The 23,999-nt window shown below is 40.5% G+C and overlaps 1 protein-coding gene across 1 annotated transcript; it reads left to right on the forward strand.

Annotated features, from left to right (window-relative positions):
- Positions 1–712: 712 nt before the first annotated feature.
- PRH75 (DEAD box RNA helicase (PRH75)) lies at positions 713–6,858 on the forward strand. Its single transcript, XM_086528970.1, has 15 exons — positions 713–1,443; positions 1,518–1,652; positions 1,742–1,882; positions 2,002–2,113; positions 3,123–3,193; positions 3,280–3,434; positions 4,440–4,551; positions 4,997–5,098; positions 5,171–5,231; positions 5,432–5,603; positions 5,727–5,823; positions 5,909–6,003; positions 6,095–6,228; positions 6,313–6,400; positions 6,480–6,858. The coding sequence occupies exons 1-15, from the start codon at positions 937–939 to the stop codon at positions 6,610–6,612; spliced, it is 2,115 nt and encodes a 704-aa protein (XP_086385096.1). The 5' UTR covers positions 713–936; the 3' UTR covers positions 6,613–6,858.
- The last annotated feature ends 17,141 nt before the right edge of the window (positions 6,859–23,999 follow it).

Consider the following 23,999-nt stretch of genomic DNA (forward strand, 5'->3'; position numbering starts at 1 on the left):
CCTTTTTTTCCTTTAGTGAGGCCTAGTAATAGCAATGATGTACTCATCTTGTAGGATAAGTGGTTTGCTAATTCTACGTTAGTGTGATAGGGATAACAACCAGAGTCTAGTGTCTACACCGCAATGTGACATTTTTGTTCACAGTTTAGAGATATCTCCCTCTTGTGTGGAGACATACCTCACATATAACGATAAACGAGGTCGTTAGACAAATGAAATAGACACTCTTGCTGCTCTCACTTTGGTATTTCTGTTGGGTGCTTTGGAACATGCATAAGTAAAAAATACTTACGGACGACTTGTATTTCTTATAAAATCTCTAATTCCCATCCAAGATATGTTGTCATTCATGCAACTGACTACATACAACGAATTCTCTCTGCACGATATCTACATACACAATTGCTTAACATTATAGACGTATCGATCAATGTAATAAAAACTACACATGCAATAGCGCGAGGATTATTAGATTGGAGGTCGCTCTTTGATAACCCAATGATATCTTGGTCAAGTATTGCTAATCTACACTCTACAACTCATGTACATACACGGCAATGCCCACCAAGCAAGACTAGTTGGGACCCGGTGGCATCTTCAAGCTGAGCCGACTTATGTATTTAAAATCTAGAGGTAGTGATTATTAGTAATTACAGCTTTTCTTCGATCACTTAGGGTTCAGAGGAACAAAATAAAGGCTGCTTCTCACGAATGAACGCTTCTTTTGCCCGAACCACTCTCGCGGAGTCAGGGGCGCGAAGGGCACATCACCGACGCCACTCTTCGTCTGCATAGAAACACTGGCTCTGATTCTCGAAGGACCTCTAGCGGATATCTACTATTCTTCAACCTGGCTAGATCACGTTCACACACAGCCACACACACACACAGCTTTACGGGTAGGCTTTGTGGTCTCACATTCGCAGAACAGCTAAAATGCCGGGCCCCGGAACAGCTTCTGTGGAAAATTCTGCCCTTCTCAATGAGGTAGACGAGATGTTTGATGAGCTGAAGAAGAAGAAGAAAAAAGAGAAGAAGAACCCCACAGTCCTGTATGGCGGAGAAGCTATGGAGTCACTCGAACCTAGTAGCCCACCTAGTCAAAAGAAGACAAAGAAGAAAAGCAAGGAGAAGGTGCTCTTTGAGGATCCTTCACCAGCGTTAGATAAGAGCGCGTCTAAGTCAAAAAAGAGCAAGAAAAGGAAGCCAGATGAGCCTCTTGATTCAGAGCCGGAATTGAAGGTTTCGAAAGTTGAACAGAGTGAGAGTGAAGAATCAAGTGAGGTTATCAATCCATATGCAGTAAGTAATTTTAGAATATCAGAAGCCCTGAGGAGAAAGCTGAAGACAAAAGGAATAGAGGCTCTGTTCCCCATTCAAGCTCTTACATTCAATGCTATTTTCAAAGGAAATGATTTGGTGGGCCGTGCTCGAACTGGCCAGGTTGGCACCTTATGCTCACAATTTTGTTGTGTTTGGATAACCAGTCTGGGTTCTCATTTAACTTTTGGATTCAGGGCAAGACTCTTGCATTTGTCCTTCCCATTCTGGAATCTTTAAGCTTGGATGTGAACTTCAAGCGGCTCCATGGTCAATATGGTAGGGCACCTAGTGTCCTTGTCCTTGTCCCAACAAGAGAGCTCGCGAAGCAGGTTTGTGCTTTTGAATTGGTTTATTTACTGCTCTAGTATCTTAATTTTTTTTCTCAGAGGCATGGTAGTTACATGCTTCAATTTGGCAGGTACATGGTGATTTTGAGTTTTATGGGGAGGCGATAGGCTTAAAAACTGTTTGTGTATATGGTGGAGCCCCATACGGTCCTCAGCAGAATGCAATGCGCAGAGGGGTGGATGTCGTTGTCGGCACTCCTGGTCGCATAAAGGTAGTACTCCTCCCCTTCATTTCCAAGACAAGATGTTCTAGGACTTGGGGACAGACATTTTAACATGATTGCACATTTTCCTTCACTTTATGAATGAATTTATGGTGTTGATTTGATAGGATCTTTTACAAAGAGATGGTTTGAATTTGAAAACAATAAAGTTTCGAGTCCTTGATGAGGCGGATGAGATGCTGAATATGGGTTTTGTCGACGATGTTGAGTTAATACTTGGTATGGATATCTTTGCCTTACTTTTATTTGGTTTAGTGGTTTGTATTGGGAAGTTGCGGAAGCAAAGTAAGGGATGCCATTTTGTAGGAGGGTGCAGTTCGGTTGGTTTAGTGAACTGTGTAAGAAACTTGCTGAGATAGGGTCCAACTTGTAGCTTTTCAGCTGATTGAACTTTGTGCTAAGCATGTGTGATAGGCTAATATTTAGGAGTAATATGACATGTTTTACAGGTTGTGCTTTAAAAGTTGGATCATAGTCTTCCAAATGGAGAGATTGCTGCTTCTGACACCTCAAAGAGGTTGCAGAGATTGCTAATACATTGGATCCAGGATTGTAAGTTGTGATAGGCAAGAGTAATAAATAGCTTATCTCTGGATCCTAGATTTTGATTTGTATAAGGTCAGAGGATTATTTGAAGCCTTTGAGGGTTAGATTGTACTTGTCTCCTATAGTTGAAGCTGAGATAGCTCAAAGGGTGTTCAGACCTGTTCAATGTGTTTTTTTTCAAGGGGCACTCTTGTAGCATGCTGGGGGGCCTTTGGTTATTAGACATAGTGACTGTGGGCCATTTGGACACTCTGCCGCTTCATTAGATCGGAGGGAAGCCGAGGGGATTTTGCATGACCAGACAAATGCATGAGAATAGATGCTGACCATGCATAACCTTCTTTGGATCAAGGATTGTAGTAGTGGTGTTGTAAACAACAATTGTCTAGATCTAGCCTCTACTAAAGATGTTAAAGAAAGTAGCTGACCACCAAAACATCAAAATTTATGCATATCTTATAGCAATTCGCTTGTTTAAGAGGACACAATAGTGCACAAGGACATACAAATGAACCTGGTGTTAAGCTTTGTACTTGTGCTATTTTTCACCTGTTGATATCCTCAAAAATGCTGCTTGCTTGGTGCGGAGTCTTGACCTTTTACGTGGTTGACAATGGGGTGTTGTGAGCATGGTCTTTTAATGTGATTGCCCAACCATAATTATTGTATATGCTTGTATCAGGACACGTCGAAGATGCAGCAAATGTTCAAACTCTACTGTTCAGTGCAACCATGCCAGAATGGGTCAAGAAGGTGAGTCCACCTGCTCTTAAGCATCATATAATGTGAGCTGCTTGATTTTTTGACATGCTTTGATGAAGGGGTTTTTTAATTTACAGATTGCATCAAAGTTTCTTAAAGATGTGAAAGAAACAGTGGATTTGGTCGGTGAGGAGAAAATGAAGGCCAGTTGCAGTGTTAGGCACCTCCTCCTTCCGTGTGGCAGAGCAGCACGAGCTCAACTCATACCAGATGTCATATCATGTTACAGTAGGTAAGCTGCAGCAGGCGAAGATTAGGCACTCGGAAGCAAAGTTTTTAATGATTTCTTGTACTTGCCTACTATCTTAGGTGTGCCGTTAAGCCTTTTATTGCACATTTTGTTCTTTGTTAGAGAATGTAGTAAAGTGAGAAGGCTAGAAGAAAATTACTGTGGACGATTTTTAATGCAATTTTTATTGGGGTCCCCACTAACTTGGTTTGGTATGCTTGTACTTGGTTTATGTGTTGATTGATCTGTCTTGTTTGCTTGTAGTCACTTTCAATATTTGTTTGGAACGTACAGAATTTTAGTTCTCTGAGAGTGTTTATGATTAACACAGGGCATTGCCTTGTCAATTGTGTCAGAGATACATATTTGCATAATTGTCTTCACAACCATAGTTTTTCCGTATGTGACCACTCGGCAATACCCAAGTCTAAAGTTTCTTTCAAGAAAGATGTTTTCAATTATTTAGTAGTTTACTAGTTTGTATATATTTGACTATAAAATTAGGGTCGCCCGGGTTCGGTTGGTAGGGCCGAACCGTACTTTCATACCTTGAAAGCTTTAAGAATTTACGTATCTCATTATCAAGTATGACTCATGAGTAGATAGAGTACTCCATAAACCATAGCTAATAGGAAGCTGATGAAAGCCAGAAGTGCATGGTATAACTATTATAAACTCTAAAGTAGCAAGAAGAAAAGGAAGGTGAAACCAAGGAGTCAAGACTACATGCATGGGAGTCGAGAATAAAACATCTATGATTAAAGCTAGCTACATCTGCAACCAAGGAGTCAAGATTACATGCATGGGAGTTGAGAATAAACCATCAATGACCAAAGCTAGCTACAACTGCAAGCCTATGGAGAGGCTGGAATGAAAAATGGAAAATTTTAAGCCCCTTATAAAAGTTAAAATAAAACCCCTTCAAGAAGTCAAGTATGGTTTACTTTTTCACACGCACAGGTACAAATCCAACACTATTCACAACATTTTTGTGTGTGTTTCTTTCAGTGGTGGCCGCACGATTATCTTTACAGAGACGAAGAATGATGCTTCTGAGCTGGGGAGTTCTTTGCCATCTTCCCGTGTCTTGCATGGAGATATAGCACAAGCACAACGTGAGGTAAAGCAAATGTTTCTAATGCTTTGAGCCATTGGTAAAGCTATGCATGAAAGAGGATCATTTTTTTACTGGATGTCTGAAAGGTTTCAGTATTTCTTCTTCTCAATTTTTTTTCATCATAGATTTGTTTGAACAGTGTGTGAAGTACAGGTCTTTTTTTACCTCATGTCCTTGTGTTCAATAAAATTTAGCTGACTTACATTTCACACATTTTCTTTGTTTTATTTGTAATTTCTCAAGTGAAGTCTATGTGTCTTTGGATCACATCATATGTTTCTTTGTAAAGCAAATTTTCGCTAATATTTTATCACTTAATCACAAATCAAGTTCCTTCTTTGATTTTTGTGATTTTTCAGGATATGTCTTTTGACTTTTTGTATGTACATATTCAATTCTTTGAGCTAAGTTTTTTCTAAAAGCTGATGCTAATCATCCTATTGTTCAGGTCACTCTTGCTGGCTTCCGATCAGGGAAGTTTCCAGTACTGGTGGCAACTGATGTAGCTGCTCGAGGTCTGGATATAAATGATGTCCAACTAATCATTCAGGTACATCTGACTTTGACATGAAGGAATTGAAGACCGTTCTTTTGATTGCTCATACTTTGCTGTTTTATTCAGTGTGAGCCTTCACGAGATGTTGAGACCTACATTCATCGTTCCGGTCGGACGGGAAGAGCAGGTATCTTCTTACATCAGACAAGCCCATGGATAATTTTTTTAGGCGTGCTTAAGTTGCCCAGTTGGACGGAGTGATATGAAATTTGAATGTTGTCATGTTTTGTGCGTGGCTGTATATACAAAGCCTTCGCATGGTTTCATAGTGGCTCAAATTTACATGGGTATACATTGGTCATTGGTTTCCATTGCTTATTTTGGCAGGCAAGACTGGTGTGTCTGTACTCTTCTATGACCGCATGAAAGAATATATGATACCAACCATTGAGCGCAAAGCTGGGTTCAAATTTGAAAGGGTATCTGCACCTCATCCTGCTGAAATTGCAAGATCTGCATGTGCAAGTGCTTCAGAGAAGGTTGTCCAGGTTTCAGATAGGTAAATATGCTATCAGACCTTGAGTGATTTTCTTGAGTGTAAAATTGTTTAAGTTTTTCTTTAGCTATTTGCATCGCCAGTCAGCACAAAGTAATGCTAATGTGGACTTTGTTTTGATTGCAGTGTTCTCCCCATATTTAGGCCAGCTGTTGACGTGCTTTTGCAGAACAGCGATCTGTCTGCTGCAGATCTTCTTGCAAAAGCTCTTGCAAGGATTGCAGTGAGTAAATGTGTCCTTCTTTCATTTGTTTACGCAGCCCATGAAACAGTATCATTATAGTTTTTTTTTCTTCTCTCTTTCACAGGGCCTTACTGATGTTAAGAAGCGCTCATTGCTAACAAGTCAATCTGACTTTACTACAGTGATTCTTCAATCTGAAAGACCCTTTTACACACCAAGGTAGAGGAGGTTGAAGAGAGATGCAAAAACTTCAATTTACCAACATGCTTCTTTTATACTTGCTGAAATGTGTAAACTCTCGTATTTACAGCTATGCCTTCAGTTCTTTGAAAAGATTATTGCCAGAGGATGTTGTCGAAAAAGTCAAAGGCATGTCTTTAACAATGGATGGCCTTGGTGCCGTTTTTGATGTACCGTCAGATTTGCTGAATTCGTTTCTTTCAGGTATATATCTAGCTAGCCCCATTTTGATAAAGCTTTGTGAGGTTTGCAAGCCAGTGATAGGTGCTGATGTCTACCCTTTTTCAGCAAAAGCTACTGACCTCAGCATAACTCAGCTCGATAGCTTACCAGAGCTACAAGCTCGGCAAGAGCGGAGCAGCAGCTTTGGAAGAAGGTTAGTAATGTGACCCGACATCAGTAATTTCCATGCCCTTTGGAGAGCATAGATCAATCCTGTTTTTCTCTTATGTCAGAGGTGGTTATGGTGGTGGTGGTGGCCGAGCGTCTGGATCCCATGCAAGATTTGGCCGTGGGAGTAGTCAACATCAAGGACGGCAAAGCAGGCGAGGCAGCTTTGGTGGGGGTGGATTCAGAAGAGGACGTTAGTGCTAAACTCCTCGTCTTTCTTGGATGTTTGTAGTACCACATTTCATGGATGCGACACGATATGTGACTTTTTTGGTGATAATATTCACTGAAGCAATCCATGTGATAAAGAAAGCTCACTGTCTGGCAACGTGTTAGCCTCGTAAGGCTCATGTTCGGCCCATTGTGAGTGCATTTTTTGACCTGAGTGTAAAGCTGGAGGAAAATTTGTGAAGGGAATTTAAGCTTAACATCGCTTTTTACAAACTGTTGTGTGCGCTGGAGATGCAAGTTCTACTTTCGGTATCTGGATGCTTGAAGCGGTACTGCCAGTGCTGGGATAAATTTTGTGTCCTTTACTGGGAATCATTGTTGGGTTGCAGCTGACCTAGGGGAAACACATTGATTTTAGATTTTTGTTTGTCACTGGTGAATTAGCTTCATGGAGATGTTTAGATATTACTGCCTTGAATATTGTAGGAAAGCTTCTTTTACAAAGTTGAGGTTAACCATATTTGAGTGTCCCAAGGAAGGTGGTCGGCAGTTCAGTATTCCTTGCGCATTTCTTGATAGTTCCCCAATTCTTGATTAGCTCCTGACCCTTGCCTCTGTGTGTGTGTGTGTGTGTGTGTGTGTGTGTGGTCTTCGCACATGGTGGGGAATGAATTGAATTTATCGAAAGGGGACATTTGTAGATTTTGCTGCCCAAATGCTCGGTAAAGTCATGGTGTTCTCTTCTTTAGCTCTCCGGGAAAGCATGCCAAGATTGAGATTTCTAAATACATGTACTTGACCTATTTGTAGCCTGAGATTTTCTATATAGATAGTCAAGCCATTCTTAGCTTGTGACGATCACATATGGAGCAATTGCAGCTAGTTACCACCTGTGAATGTGCGACTTTGCTGCCGATGTTAGTCGACATTTTGAATGTGTATCTTATCTGCTGTGGATACTCTTCCATGCATCAGACTTACCTATGTAAATGGCAAGTTCGATCTTCAGCCATAATCGTAGATGAATGATATAAAGAGGCAAAACATTACATTATAACATCCAAGGAAGGGGTGTAGGGATTCATATAAGTGCCGAGGGTAACCAATTTCTAATTTTGTATGTTTCAATCTATTGCAACATCTTGAAATTCAGTTCATTTGTGTCTCAGATTAGTGAAGAGTTTTTTTAAGAGTGACCTTAAGTATTGCAAAAATAAGGGAGGATGGCCATTCTTGATGAGGATTATTTCTTTTGTAGATTGATCGAACCATTCACAAAATAAGGACCAGGTCGGTGTTCTAAGGTGGTGACTTTCTAGTGTCATCACACCTCCTATAAGTTAGCATAGTTATCCACTGAAATCAGCATTATCCACTGATATCTAAAGTCGCCTTTTGTATGTATGTAAATCGCTTTTTGCATTGTGGCAATAGTAGCTCATAACATGCTTGTGACATTTCCATTAGTGACTCGTAGTTTGATACTCCCTCACCACACACGCGATGTCTTTACTACATCAAGATGTAGCTTGATGTCAATAGGCCCAATCTTGTAATTGCATAGCAGGAGGCAAGGCATTCATGTTCAAAAGGGTACCCATGCTGTGAAATGAAACTTGCCTCTGCGAAAGTGGGGAAAGTTGCTTTATCTTGCCACTTTACATAATGTCGGGTGGCTTGCAAGAGTTGCTAAGAGAAATGTAGCATGCTTTGAGTCTTAACCCACCTTACACCTTTCTAATTGAAAGGATTTTGAAGGAAAAAGGGGAGGGCGGGGGTTGAAATTTGCTGTATTGAGTAGCCTCAAGCTTTCTGACAAAAACTTTACAAGAGTCCCATAAACTTTCCAACAGGAAATGATCAATGGATTAGTACCTTCTCAACCAAGCTTGATCGAAGGTAAGAGTTCACATAGCTTTGATCAGTAATGAAAGTTGAAATTCTAAATCCTGCAAGAATGGATTTGGCCTACTCTCATGTCAAACCTCATCAAGTAACAAGGTTCAAACAAATATTTTTGTGTCATCAAGGCCCAAACAAGGGATCTCATTGTGAAGGCATTGCAAATTATGGGTGCTTACTATACATGAGGAGAGGAATGCTGAACATCAAGGGGGAAAACTCCTAAAGAGGCTTCCCATTTTTGGATTGTACTTGCGCATGCACTTAACCAAAAGAATGACCGGCCTAGTCCAAACCTTAAGGTGTCAGAGACTTCTAGGCTACCCAATATGAGTTTTCTTATAGCTTAACACCGTTTCTTTGCACATCCCACCTTGGTGCCAATTTGTCCCACTTTGCCTGCGAGCCAATGATGCTTGGCACATGTGCTTCTTGCTTGCTAGCAAGCCTTTCACTCAACAATGCTAATCTCTTGCATGCTAGCTAGATTTTACACCCAACAAACCAACAACTTTTCTTTGATATCACAATAGGATCCTCTCACAAAATTCAAAAACCTCTCCAAGAAACGTATATTGTATGTTCCTCGTATAGATAGCTATACTTCCAAAAATGTACACACATACGGTATATTTTACACACATGAGTTGTAAGAAGGCATTATGAAGACTATAGTAAACACATTGTTTTGCTTACTTTACCACATATGAAGCTATAGAAGTGTGTAGATCCATACAAAGCATGCTAGCTTGAAGGATTCAACGATGGATTTGGTGATGGCTCTCTTATAGTTTGTACCCAATTCTCCTTCGTTAATTAGAGATACACGAAATTGGAGTTTCCAAGATTTGCACATGTATCATGTTTGACCCTCTATCATCTTCCTTAACAAGTGCATGATGTTGTGGGTATCCTCTCTTGGTGTAAGTGTATTTAGAGCCTTGAAACTGTGTAAACGAGTAGCTTGGGGGTGTACATGGTACTAGGGTTAGATATAGCGCATATGGTGTTCAAGTTTGTAGTTCATTGATACCATTCTCATGTGGATTTGTGAGTAAGAAGTTCTGTTTAGCAACTTGAGACTACCTCCTTTCTTATTCTTACCCATTATTTTTTAATTACCTCAACATTGCACATGAACATGATTTTACAATGCTCAAGCTAGTGTTCCTGGTGTGTATGAGCACAACCTTTGGGTTGGCATCATAGGCTAGTATATGCGAGTATTGCCTAGTTGTGCAACACCAAGGGGTGCAATTTGTTTCACTTTATGAGGTTGTGAAGGTGTTGCTTGGTATAGGGTTTACATGGTCCCCATTTTTTCCCGTCTTGAAAAGGATTCCATCAGTGCATCTACTCCAAACATGTTATAACCATTTTTTCAAGTGCGTTTTAAGATTTTTTAAAGGAGAAGAGTACTATGGGGAAGGGTCCTAAGAGTGAAAAGCCTATTAAAGTGAAGGTTGGGTGGAGCATAGCTTTAACCTCATTTATGTTTGGATATGGAGGGCTTGGGAGAGTTAGTAGCACTTTTAGTATTGGAGCACCACCCACACAAAAAACAATATGGTACCTTGAGATCCTACAACATTAAATGTGTGCAAATGGAGAACCATATCAAATAAGCACGTATGCATTTGAATCTATGTGAGGACTATACCTCCTTGCATTCTAGGCCTAAGTAAGTGAGATGTGTAAGAATGTGCAATTTAAAGATCTTTTCTATGCTCTTTGGTTCATTGCTTATTTATGCATTCTAGGTGTAAATAAGTGAGATAGTGTGAGGATATGCAATTTAAAGATCTTCTCTATGCTCTCTTGTTCATTCCTTGTTTACGTGAAGAGAAGGGGTGACGGTGATATGTATGGTCCAATCCCCTCTGATCTCAGATACATACTTGCATGTAATATTAATATTTTGAAAAGCATGAGACAAAATGTACTTTATTTCATTTGTGGCATAGATGTCAAGAAGGAGTTAGTATATGACCTATGTGTTGCTGTTGTAAAAAGTAAGACAATGCATCCATTTTTGAAACACAATGCTCCTCCATTAATGTCTACAATCTTTGTTATATATGTTAGTTACTTTATCCATTTAACTAATGATAGCATCACCAATGTAGTATGGCAAGAAAGGAGGACCTACGGACCATTTGATGTACTCACATTGTGGAGAAGCTGGCGTACTAGATTCTGCATTCTTCCCTTTCCAAAGTTAGTTCTCAAGGGAGACCTATCTCCCTTGAGTGGATCTTACCATCCTTAAAGAACACAACATCCTTTCTTAAAGCATCATTAGAACTACCACAATCCCTTCTTGTTCTCCTTAACGAACACAACATCCTTTTTTAAAGCATCATATAAGATTTATAGTAAAATCATGATAGCTATAGGATCTCAATATGAGATGAAAGTGGGCAAGTAAAAACTAAAGCTCATAATTGTTAATGTTTTTTATCCTTGCAAACATCAGTAGTAAATTTTAGAGAGTTACTCTGAATGTTATTAGGTAAATGAAGTAGATAACTTAGCCTCACAATACACACACACTTACGTATATTATTGCAAATGCTATCATGCCTCTAAAAATGGAATCATAGCGTTTGTTTCCATGATGCCACAACATGACATCTACCCCCACTAAACCTGCACATCCTCTTGTATGTTCCACACTTTGAATTTTGTAGGTTCACTCCTTGTTCACATCCTCCTCACTTTCTTCTTCCCTAAGATCTCCTAACATACTATCCAAATTTTCCTCTTTATCTTCCTTTGCAACAAATGGATCATTGTCACCTCTTTTTTTGAACACTTTGATTCTTTTCCTAGCAATAGGAAACGCGTAGTGCATAACTAGTGGATATGTAGGATGCAACTCATCACAATGCTTGATGTCTGAATACATTTGACATGTCTCACAAATTTCCACGAATTTTGTTATATCTTTATACATAGCTTTCCACCAGTACTTCTTCTTCAATTTTAAAAAAATGTTTCCCAAATGCTTTGATGACCAACCCAAAGACTATCATGAAATTCTTTTAAGAGCTCCATTTGGGTTTTTCAGTCATGTATAACCCTTTATGGTGTAGCATCCCTTTTATTTGAGTGCTTCTACAAGTATCCATCCTATAAAAAATAACCATAAGCTTTTTTGCGTCTCCTTTTAAACTCTTGTTCACACCAACCTTTGTTTTTTCAATGTGCTCAAGTAGCATCCAATGAGCAACCACTCACCTTCATACAACCCCTTCAAAAATGACTCAAGTGCATCAGGCATGCAAACATAATCACCCGACGTGAGAAGTGGAATAGAACTTTGTGTCTACATGATCGCCTTCATCAGTCATCTCTTCTTCATCTTTGTACCTTGCCCTAGACAACATATCTACCACTACGTGTCTTTACCTCTGCAATATGTTTAAATTCAAGATTTAAGGACTTAATGTAGGCAATCCATCACAATATAGCAATATCTGGTGTCAAACAACTTGTGATCATCCCAAGTAGTGAAAAACAATATCTTTGTACCTTGCCCTAGACAACATATCTACCACTACGTGTCTTTACCTCTGCAATACGTTTAAATTCAAGATTTAAGGACTTAATGTAGGCAATCCATCACAATATAGCAATATCTCGTGTCAAACAACTTGTGATCATCCCAAGTAGTGAAAAACAATCTATTTCTACAACTACATATACACCAATTAGATATTCTTTCTCATTCTTCAATGTGGTAACCACACCCCACAAGTCTCTCTTTATTTGAGGATAGTTCAATACCTTAGCCCCAAACCTCACCACATGCCTATGATCTTCTTCACCATTCGGGCCTATTGGCCATCCAACCCTTGTAGGATTGGTATCCACAATCACAATGACTAGCCTTCCACATTTGTAGTTCACCTTTCTCAAAGTCGGTGCTAATTGTAGCAACTCCTTTAGCTTTCTCATTTCTTTTATATGAGATTCAACCCATTTAAACTTTTGATTCTTTCTCAACAACTGATAAAGAGATTCAACTACATGGGCATAGTGTGGAATCTAAATAACCTAGTAAACACATGACCCAAGAACCTTTTAACCTCAGTGACACTTGTGCATGTCTCTTTCATTCTTTGGATTGCATCCTTTTTTGCTGGACATGGTTTTTTGCCATACAGCCCACACATGTTTCCAATAATAAGAACCTCATTGAAAGGAGGGGAGTAATGCTGTGTGTTAGTCTCCACCCAACCATGCTTTCTTATAGCCTCCTCCCCTAGCGTATACACTGTCCAACCGTGCTGGTGGCCTTGCATGTAGGACCCGTGTCCTTACATTTACCCCCCTTGGAGAATCGTTTTTGTCCTAAAAAACAAACGTAAGAAAGTGTTTCTTAAGTGCGAAGACATTCTCCCATGTGGAACCTTCTTCAGGTCTATCTAGCCATTCTACCAACACTTGTCATTTGACATGATGTCAGGTGCGACGCTCATGAGAATCCAAAATATTTTTGGGTTCACAAGGGATGCTTGGCGGTTTATAATGTCAACTAACACACCTGTGTCAATGACATTATCATTCTGCCCTAACTGTTTTTGTAAATGGCTAACATGAAAAACAATGAACTTGTGAGTGCTCGGGAAGAGCTAACTTATATGCCACTTGACTATACGTTTGATAATGGTAAACGGTCCACAATATCGTGGTGAAAGTTTAGCAACTTTTCCCGTCTTCAGACTTTGTGAATGCTCCGGAACCTTGAGGAAAACCTTGTCTCCTTCTTGGAAAGTAGCAAGACGGTGATGCTTATCTGCGTACTTCTTATATTGATCTTGAGCTTGCTTAACATTCTGTCGAGCAACTCGAAGCATATCAAAATGGTCTTGGAGAAAATCCTTCACTTTTTGTATCTTCTCCATAGCCAACTCCACCATAACGGTGATCTAGGTTGAAAACCATATAAAAGCGTTAATGGACTAAACCCTGTAGTCACATGCTTTGAAATATTATAAGCAAATTCCAATATAGGCAAGTAGTCTTCCCAATTGGTTTGCTTCTTGCTAAGGTACGTACTCTCGTATCATATCCTCTAGCACTCGATTAACCCTTTCGGTTTGTCCATCTCTTTGTGGATGATTAGCCGTACTAAGATTAAGTGTAGTTTCCAACTATTGGAGCACAGCTCTCCAAAAGTGATTATTCGAACTTTCGATCTCTATCACTAATGATACGATCTGGAAGACCATAGAGTCTATATATATTCTCTATAAATAGCCGTGCTAATGCCGGTGTCGTAGCCTTAGTCTTAGTGGGAATGAATCGACACATCTTTGTTAGATGGTCTACAATTACCCATATGGCATCATGGTGGCTACCATTTGTATTAGGTAGTCAAGAGATACTCTCCCACTTACCTTGGAAAATCTCTAAAGGATGTAAAAGGCCACCTACCTTGAGGCTCTCTGCCTTATTAACTTGGCACCATTGGTAATTTAGTACGTACTCTTGAACATCATGATGTAAGCTTGACCAATAAAATTGCCGTCAAATTAAGGCATACGTCTTATGAATACTTGGATGACTAGCACTTAGACTATTGTGACACTCAACTAATATTTGGCGCCCAGTGTCTGAGTCCTTTGACACACATACTCTACCCTTGTGGAATAAGTAGCCATCGTCAATCAAAAAATTCTTCCATCGCTTAAGCTCGTCATGAGTAGGGGTGGAGCTCTCTGTGTATTGGAGTTTCTATTTGCACATGCAAAAACATGTTGATTTGGCCGTGCAGAGATATGTGATTGTGAGGGATCCCTTTTTAAGACTGCACTCCACACTTTAGAATATGATTGATCTTGTACACCCTTGCCACGTAATGAATCCAAAAATTCACTCTTTAATTTTGTGAAAGCAAGTGAATTAATATGGCATCCAACCTAGTGCATCCGCTGCGACATTATATCGCACCTTGCAATATCATAGCTTACAATCATAATCTTGAAGGATCTCCGCCCATCTAGCTTTACGACCCTTCAAGTCTATTTGAGTAGTAAACCATTTTATACTCTCATGGTAAAAAACCACTTCAAACTCGGCACCATATAAATAGTATCGCCACTTTTGTAAAGTGTGAATTATGGCGTAGAGCTCTCTCTCATAGAAAAATAACTTTGTTGAGCTCTATCCAACTTTTTACTTTCAAAGGCTATATGTATTCCCTCCTGGAGAAGTACTGCACCAATTGCTTTATCACTAGTATCAGTGTCTACCACAAATAATTTAAGTGGATCAACGATTGCTAGGATGGGAGCAGTGGCTACAGCTACCTTGAGCTGTTCAAAAAAGCGTTGTTGGGATTCTTCCTAACAAGAAAAGGTCTTACCTTTTTCTTTAAGTTGATCTGTCATAGGAACAACAATTTTGGCATAATCACGTATATATTGTCTCGATAAAATCCAGCCATGCCTAAGAAGATTGAAAGCTCCTCAATCGTGTTGGGATGGCCATCGAAGAATGGCAACGAACTTGTCAGTGTCCATATTGATACCAAAATAAGAGATCACATGATTGAGGTAATGTATCTCTGTTTTAAAGAAATCGCACTTGCTTGGCTTAGCATACATGACATGAGTTTGTAGCTGTTTGAACATTAATCGTAAGTGTTCTATGTGTTCATCTTTAGTCTTAATGTAAATGAGAATGTCATCAAGAAAAACCACATCAAATTTTCCAAGATAGGGACGTAAGAAACTATCCATGAATGTCATAAATGTAGCTGTAGTATTGGTTGAACCAAAAGGCATAACCATGCCCGACGAACCGTGTTCTAAAGGCAGTCTTAGAGATATCTTTCAAAAGAATACGCACCTGGTGGTATCCTGAACAAAGATCTATCTTTGTATAGTATCTTTTCCCATGGAGTTGATCAAACAACTAATCCACTCGAGGTAGAGGATACTTGTTGTTGATGGTTATTGCGTTTAATCTGCGATAATCTATGCACATGTGCATAGTATCATCTTTCTTTTTTACCAATAGAATTGGTGATGCCCAAGGCGAAGTGTTAGGTCTAATGAAACCACGGGCAAGGTAGTCAGCCAACTGATGCTCAACCTCCTTGGCCTCACTAGCACTCATATGATAAGGTGGTTTACTCACTGGTTTAGTGCCCAACACGACATCTATGCCATGCTGCACATCACGTGTAGGGGGTAAACCCGACGGTAAATCACTTGAGAATACATCACTATACTCCATGAGTAAGTGAGTCAGCTTTTGCCGTGCAAAAGGAGAAAGTAAACTAGAGTTATTATAGGATGGAGAATCTTGTAATTCCGTTAATGTTTGTTTTACAACAGTTGCACGTTGCTCAACATAATTACAATTGAGAGCACTTTGTGAAGGAGTACGAGCGGAAGAGCGACGCAAGAGAGAGTGCGAGAAGAAGAGCACGACGACATGGTGAACTCGCTCTACTGTAATGTGTAGAGCATAGTGAGTTCTTATTAGGTTTTTACAAGAGAATATGTGTACATACCTGGTGGCCCGCCCACTTACCTGGGCGACCACATTGGGCTTTATACCCCAACAACCTCCCACTTAAATTCCAATGTGGTACTTTAAGTGTGAGAGAAGCTACTATACAAGCTAATATACAAGAGATGTAGAGAAGTGATGTACTACCCTACACCTAACTGCTTGCGAAAATGAGCAAAGCTCTCTGAGGGAAGTCCTTTTGTAAGTAGATCAGCAGGATTTTCTGTGGTGTGAACTTTGACAAGCTGAAGTTGCTTATCCTCGAGCATTTCCCTGATGAAATGATACTTCACATCCACATGCTTTGTCTTTGAGTGATAAACTGGATCGCGAGCCAATTGTATAGCACTTTGACTATCACAATATAACACAAGCATCTCTTCTTTGATTCCCAAATCTGTTACTAGTCGATTAAGCCAAATTGATTCTTTGCATGCCTCTGATGCTGCAACATATTCAGCCTTTGTAGTAGACTAAGTAACACAATCTTGTAATCTAGAACGCCATGATACTGCTCCACCAGCCAATGTAAAGACATACCCTGACGTAGACCTTCGGTTGTCTAAGTCACCTGCATAATTTGAGTCTGTAAAACCCTTTACACTTAGCTCCTGACTCCCATAGCATATGCGCATACTCTTTGTATCTTTTAGGTATCTCAATATTCCTTTCACTGCCTCCAATGTTTCTTGCCTGGGTTTGACATGTATCGACTTACTACTCCCACTGCAAATGCAATGTCTAGGCGAGTAGAAATCATTGCATACATCAAAATACCCACTGCAGACACATATGGAATCTTATCCATTTCAGCTTGTTCTTCCTCAGACACAGGACAATCTTGTTTGCTAAGTTTCACATATGGTGGCAATGGAACACTCAATGCCTTTCCCTTCTCCATATTGAAACGTTGCAAAACCTTGTCAATATACTCTGTTTGAGATAACCAAATCAACTTCTTTGATCTGTCTCTCTCAATGCGCATACCAAGTATATGACTTGCCTCACCCATGTCTTTCATGTCAAACGATTTTTCCATCTTTGACTTCAAAGCTGAAATTTCTTCCAAGTGCTTGCCAGAAATCAACATGTCATCCACATACAAAATAAGGATCAGCCAACTACCATCCTTAGCCTTCTTTGTATATAGACAGTGATCTAACTCACTACGTTTGTAGCCTTGAGAAAGCATAAACTTGTGGAACTTATGGTACCATGCCCTCGGTGATTGTTTTAAGCCATAAAGACTCTTTAACAACTGGCATACCAAATCTTCCTTGCCTTTCTCAACAAACCCTTGTGGCTGCTGCATGTAAATTTCCACATCTAAATCACCATGCAAGAACGCTGTCTTGACATCCATTTGGTGCAACACCAAATCTAATATGGCAACCAATGCAAGAAAGCATCTCAATGTAGTCAGCTTGACCACCGGAGAGAAGACTTCATCAAAGTCAATGCCTTGTTCTTGCTTAAAGCCCTTGGCAACAAGCCTTGCTTTGTACTTTGGCTGACTATCATGAGCGGTGATCTTATACTTGTAAACCCATTTACAAGGTAGAGCCTTTTTGCCCTGTGGTAATTTAACTAGCTTCCATGTCTGGTTTTTATGCAGAGTTGTCATCTCTGACTGCATGGCCAATTCCCAATTCCCGGACTCCTTCATTTGCACTGCTTCCTTGTAACATGAAGGCTCATTGCAATCAGTCAACATGGAATAGTTCATAGATGGAACAAACCTATCAGGAGGTCGCGTGATACGTCCAGATCTACGCACAATAGGTGGCTCAGGCTCAGTCACAACCTGTGGTTCCACTCTATCCTGTCCTTGCTCCTCTTGAGCCCTGACATTTTGTCTTGCATGTGCAGGTCCATCTTCTTGGAAGACAACTCTTCTAATCTCCTCAACCCTCTCTGGTTTAGAATGATATTTGGCTTCATTAAAGTGAACATCATTGCTGCGGATAACCTTTCTGGATTTGGGATCCCAAAGTCTGTACCCCATCTCACCAGAATTACCATAGCCTAGAAAGATGCACTTTCTACTCTTTGGCTCAAGTTTGTTCCTAAATTCCTTTGGAACATGTGTATATGCCTCACAGCCAAAGACTCTGAGATGCTTGTATGAGGGAATTTTGCCTGACCATACCATCTCTGCCACTGAGTCCTTCTGCAAAACCTTGCTAGGAGATCTATTTATAAGATGAACAACTGTTGATACAACTTCAGCCCAAAACCCATTTGGCAGCTGTGCATTAGACAACATACTTCTGACCTTCTCTTGTATGGTCCTATTCATCCTCTCAGCAACACCATTTTGAGGAGGATTGTAAGGAGCAGTAAGTTCACGTTTTATACCTTTTGAGTCACAAAAGTCCTGAAAGGCCTTTGAAACATACTCTCCACCATTGTCAGTGCGTAAGCATTTAAGCTTCTTGCCACTCTGATTCTCCACAAGTGTCACAAACGTTTTGAAAACAGTAAACGCTTCATCCTTGTGCTTGAGAAAGTAAACCCATACTTTCCTCGAGTAATCATCTATAAATGTCATAAAGTAAGAAGCTCCCCCTAGAGATAGGTTAGGCATAGGTCCACACAAATCACTATGAACAAGTGCCAACTGTGTATCTCTTCTACTGCTTCTATGCTTATGTGGCTGTTATGTTTGCTTACCATACAGACAATGTTCACAGAATTCAAAATCATTAAATGATAAGCCAGGCAAATAACCAGAACGAGACAAGATTTCCATTCCCTTCTTGGACATATGTCCTAACCGGCTATGCCACAAAGAAACGTTCGGCTGCTCGGTTACATTGATTACATTTTTAGAGACATTTGATACATAAATCATGTAAAGTCCTCCAGACTTTACTCCATGTGCTACTGTCATAGAACCCTTGGATATCTTCCACATGTTCTGTCCAAAAGTGGTGACGTTGCCAGCATCATCAAGTAAACCTGTGCTGATCAAGCTCTTTGTAATTGCGGGAACATGTCTCACATTCTTCAGCGTGAAAGAAGAGCCATTCTGAAACTTCAATTGAACATCTTCAACACCTAATATCTCACATGTATGCCCATTGCCTAGCCGAACATAATCTTTAGTGGTCACATAAGAGGTAAACCACTCCTTGTTTGGAGACACATGAAGTGATGCCCTTGAGTCTATAATCTAGTCACTCAGTGCATTTCCATCAGATGCTGTAAGAAGAGCTGAGTCCATTGTATTCTTCAAGAAGTAGATGTCTCCTGACACTAGACTGTCATCCTCTGCAACAGTGTTTGTCACATTTATTTCTTGAATCTTCACTGAAGACTTGTTCTTCTCACCATGGTCTTCAACTTTCTCTTTGCCTTTTTTTGCTTTCCATTCTCTGCAGTCTCTTTTCATGTGACCCTTCTTGCCACAATGGTAGCATTCTATGTCACTCTTGCCTTTAGCACCGCGGGACTTGCTACGAGACTGATCCCTCTTTCCACCTTTGTACTTTTCTTTGGTCCTTCCCCTGACAACTAAGGCTGTTCCTTTGCCTTTGTCCATTGTTTTTTTGTTGGTTTCTTCAGTAAGCAGACTGCCTTCTACACCTGCTATGGTCAAACCATCTGGAGGTGCAGAATTACTCAAAGCTGTGCGAAAAGTGTCCCAACTTTTCGGCAATGTGATCAACAGGAACATAGCTCTAACATGTTCATCAAACTTGACACCTTGAGCTGACAATTGACTGTAGATTGTGTTGAATTCATTCAGATGATTGGACATAGGTGTCCCTTCTTTCATCTTCAAGTCAACAAGATTCTTAAGCCAGTATACCTGTGAAGCTGCACTCTGCTTCTCATAAAGATCACTCAGCTTTAACCATGCTTGATAAGCCGACATCTCGTCTGCTACATTGAAGTAAACGCTTTCTGCCAAAGTCAGCATAATGGTAGAAAGTGCCAATTCATCCATTTCGCTCCATTCATCTTCATCCATATCTTCTAGTTTTATCCCCTTGAGATTTATAGGTTTTATCTGCTTCTTTTGTACCAACACGTGCCAAATCTGCTTCTTCCTAAATGGGAAATTGGTTCCATCCAGCTTCTTGATATTGTAAAGAGCAGTATCATGTGATCCAGCCATAGCTACGCTTCACAGTAGTTTACTTTCCCGGGAAAAATTCGGCAGAGTTTCCCCTGTAAACTGACCTCTGAACCAATATCAACCTGTCAAATGAACCAAGAAAGCTTCAAATTCTGCATAAATTTTGGCAGAGTCTCTTTTGTAAAATGGCTCTGGTGTACTAAAAACACACCAAAAACAACTCAAAAAACCACTGTCTCTCTAACACTGTAAGCTGTGGGTAAACTTGTCCTGCACCTGTACTGTCTCTCACTGTCCTGTCACTGTCCTGTAAGCATAGACTGCGACAATGCCTCAACGGCAGTAAAGCAAAGATGCAATCCCAAGTGTCTAACTCACAGTCAATACATCCTAGCTACCTATCTAAGGGTGCTCATGGGATCGCTCCAAGACCTGTATCACCGAAAGGATTTCAACATTCGAGAATCCCCTAGCTCAATAAAACCTCACTCGACCCTCAACAAAGGCTGCAGTAAATCTGACAATACATAGACTTCCCACAAAGTCATACATCCACAAATTTCCCACTGTATGTTATAACCGCTACGACGGTTGTTTGCTGCGTGACTCACAGCCAGCAAACCCTCAACATACATACATCATCTCTGACAACAGATCCCATGTGGAAGTACCTGCAATTTCAGGATGAAATTTGGAATATCAAGCAGCAAACACAAGCTACCTGATGAACTAGTGGATGTCGCCTATAGTCTGTGTGTAGATGCGCCCGTGTCGTATGTGACACGCTTCCAAGAACTGTGAGCCGTCCTTCGATGTGTAGACAACCACAAATCAACACTCTGGGAGTGCCGATATCCTCAGCACCTATAGTCGTAGGCCGAAACCCCAAATTTGCAGAGTCGGATCTGCACCCGCCGAGACCACGTAGTCGAAAATGGCCTGCGCAGATCTTTTTCAAAGCCGAACGGTGGCCGAGATGACCTCAGAATGAAATTTTGAGTACACCAAGCCCTTCGGATTCTTCCACAGGAATTGGGGCCGTGTCTTCGCCTGTCGAATCTCACTCCAATATGAGCAGGGGACTCTGGCTACCTGCAAATGCTGCCCCGAGCCTCGATCTGAGCTCTGATACCAGTTGAAGGAGTACGAGCGAAAGAGCGACGCGAGAGAGAGTGCGAGAAGAAGAGCATGACGATATGGTGAACTCGCTCTACTGTAATGTGTAGAGCATAGTGAGTTCTTATTAGGTTTTTACAAAAAGAATATGTGTACATACCTGGTGGCCCGCCCACTTACCTGGTCGACCACATTGGGCTTTATACCCCAACACTTTGCTCTTTAGAATTGTTAGCACTTTGATTTTCATTAAAATTCATTGCACTTTGTATACCATAACTAGAATCCACAACACTTTGCTCTTGAAAATTCACAAGACTTGGAGACAAGCAGTAACACAAAACGAGTTCATCTATTAAATCTACTTTCTACAAAATAAAAAGCTCGGCTGTACATATAATAGGTGCAGATGGTATATTTTTCTCACCAAGAAAGAGAACATGTTTACCATTGGCCATAAAGGATAAGGAGTTGTGTTTGTAACTAGTGTGCGATGTGTTTCCTAAACCATGAAGCCACTCCTGTCCTAAAATTACATCAGCATGGTCCATGTTCATAACTTGAAAGTCAAGGGTCATCGTATGATCTTGAACAATAATTTCGACCCCTTGAACTATCGTGTCCCATACTTCTTTATCATTTCTAGACATCTGTTCTACCACATACTTGTGGGAACATGGAGTCTATGTAAGCTTCAATTTCTTGACTAACTTATAGTTCAGGAAGTTATGAGTTGCACCATCATCCACTAAAATACGAACACATTGTCTGTTAATAGTGCCATACATGCGAATCAACTCATGGGGCCAAATATGAATCTAATGTGAGGCATTGCACCGTGTGCATGGCCTTTTCTTTGCCTTGCAAAAGAGGAAAATCCTTCTTGACCCATGTGGAGTATCTCATGATTGCTTAGGCTTCTAAGCCTCTTGAGGGCGTGGAGATGTAGATTGTCTCTTGTTCCTGTTGGAACATGTGGGAGATCTACCGCGCCATTAGATCTTAACAAAAGTATTCTTAGAGTAGGGAACATTCCCTTCCTCTCCTGGTCACTAGCATACGTTTGGACATGAGGAATGGCTTCTTCCGAATTTTTTGGATATTGGGTTTTGACATGAACAAGATAGTCTTTTTTCAAGACCCCTATTGAAACCCCGTACCTTTTGAAATTCATCTAGACCTTCTAGTTTTAATATGATTTCTCGATACTTAGAAAGATATTGAGTGAGAGAGAGGAAAGACATGCGGCATGCATCTCGTGATATCCAATTCTTATCTTCTTCATTGGAGTCTAAAAGCTTTTTGGAGAAAGAAGCTTGAAATATAGCCCAAGACTGCGGATGAGCATCTATTTGAAATGTCATCCACCACTTATAGGCCTCGCCTTTAAAAGATAGACTTGTTTTCATAGTTGTCTTAATATTTGGGGTGTGCCTCAACCTATGAATATCACTCCATTTGTGTACGATAAGAATGTATTGACCGCATCCTTGTTGCGGTCACACTCTTCATCGTGAAACTCAGTAATGGTGATATTCTTAAGTAATGCATTGCTACCTTCTGCATCTTTTGAAGCACTTGCCTCATGGACTCCTTGAGTCGTGCGAGCGTGGCTTTTTTGAACCGTGCGATCTTGGGTTCCTTGAACTGTGTCATCTTGGGCTCCTTGAGCCATCCGTGAATTCATAAATGTCATAAGTAGCTTAGTAAGGTTTGCATTTAATGCAGAGATGTTGCGTTCAAGTACGCTTTGATGATTTTTGAAAGTCCTGAAAGTAGCCATATCTACAAGACCATGATCTCCTAGATCATCATCGTCATGCATATTATTACCGAAAGCACCCGTGGTTGCTGGATTTTGATGTGCGTGCTCAAAATCAAAAGTTTGTGTATGTGGGATATCCTCACCGGCCAACACACGCTAACATAGAGAGAGAAAAAAAACGTCAACTTGTACCTTGTAAATCTTGAAGTCATTGTGTTTTTTATGCTCAATGATTTTTGTGTTGCCTTGCGAAATTTGTAGCGCTTCACGTGTTGTTCTTCGTAAAAACACCTTCGTTGATTCTTCACAAAAACTTGTCGTTTTTTGTGAAAGCTTTTGCTCACTTGTGAAGCTTCTTGAAAATTAATTTTGGAAGAAAACTTGCCTTTCTCTAAGGAGTGAAAAGGAAGGGTGAAACTACTTCTTTGAAGTTTGTCGCTTTCCTTTCCTTCCAACTTTCTTTGTCAACTCAAGTATGCTATCTTTCCTTGTTTTATACAACAAATTGCAAATAGATTGGATAATAGGGTGTTGGTCTCTTACCCTCATGGGGTGGGTTTAACCCTCCTTCATGCAAGGGTTTAGAGGGCCTTCCTACGCGTGTATCCAACGGTGCCAATAGAGCCTCAGTGCCATAGAGTTTTCGATTGAGTTTGCCTTGGTCGCCTGCCTATCTCCTCTCCCACGATCCGCACGCAAAAGGCAGGGAAGACAATGGCTCATAGTGCAGCAAAAGAGAAGGCAAACACAACGTCTTATGTGTAGCACAAGAGAATAGACAGTGAGTAACTACAGTCGTCCATGACCACCATCTAATGCGAGCGACCTAGGCAAAATTGACCGGAAACTCTACGCCACCAAGGCTCTGTTGGCATCATTGGTGTTGGGGGCAATCCTAACATCACCTAATTAACCCAAGAACAACAAAATTATCAATCCTAGGATCAACAACCGGCTAGGGCATGAAAGCATGAGCATCATTGGATGTATCGAATGAGAGGATTCAAGAGAATGCTCTTC

Source organism: Adiantum capillus-veneris, chromosome 14, assembly GCF_014529385.1.
Source record: "Adiantum capillus-veneris isolate H3 chromosome 14, ASM1452938v2, whole genome shotgun sequence".
Lineage (NCBI taxonomy): Eukaryota > Viridiplantae > Streptophyta > Polypodiopsida > Polypodiales > Pteridaceae > Adiantum > Adiantum capillus-veneris.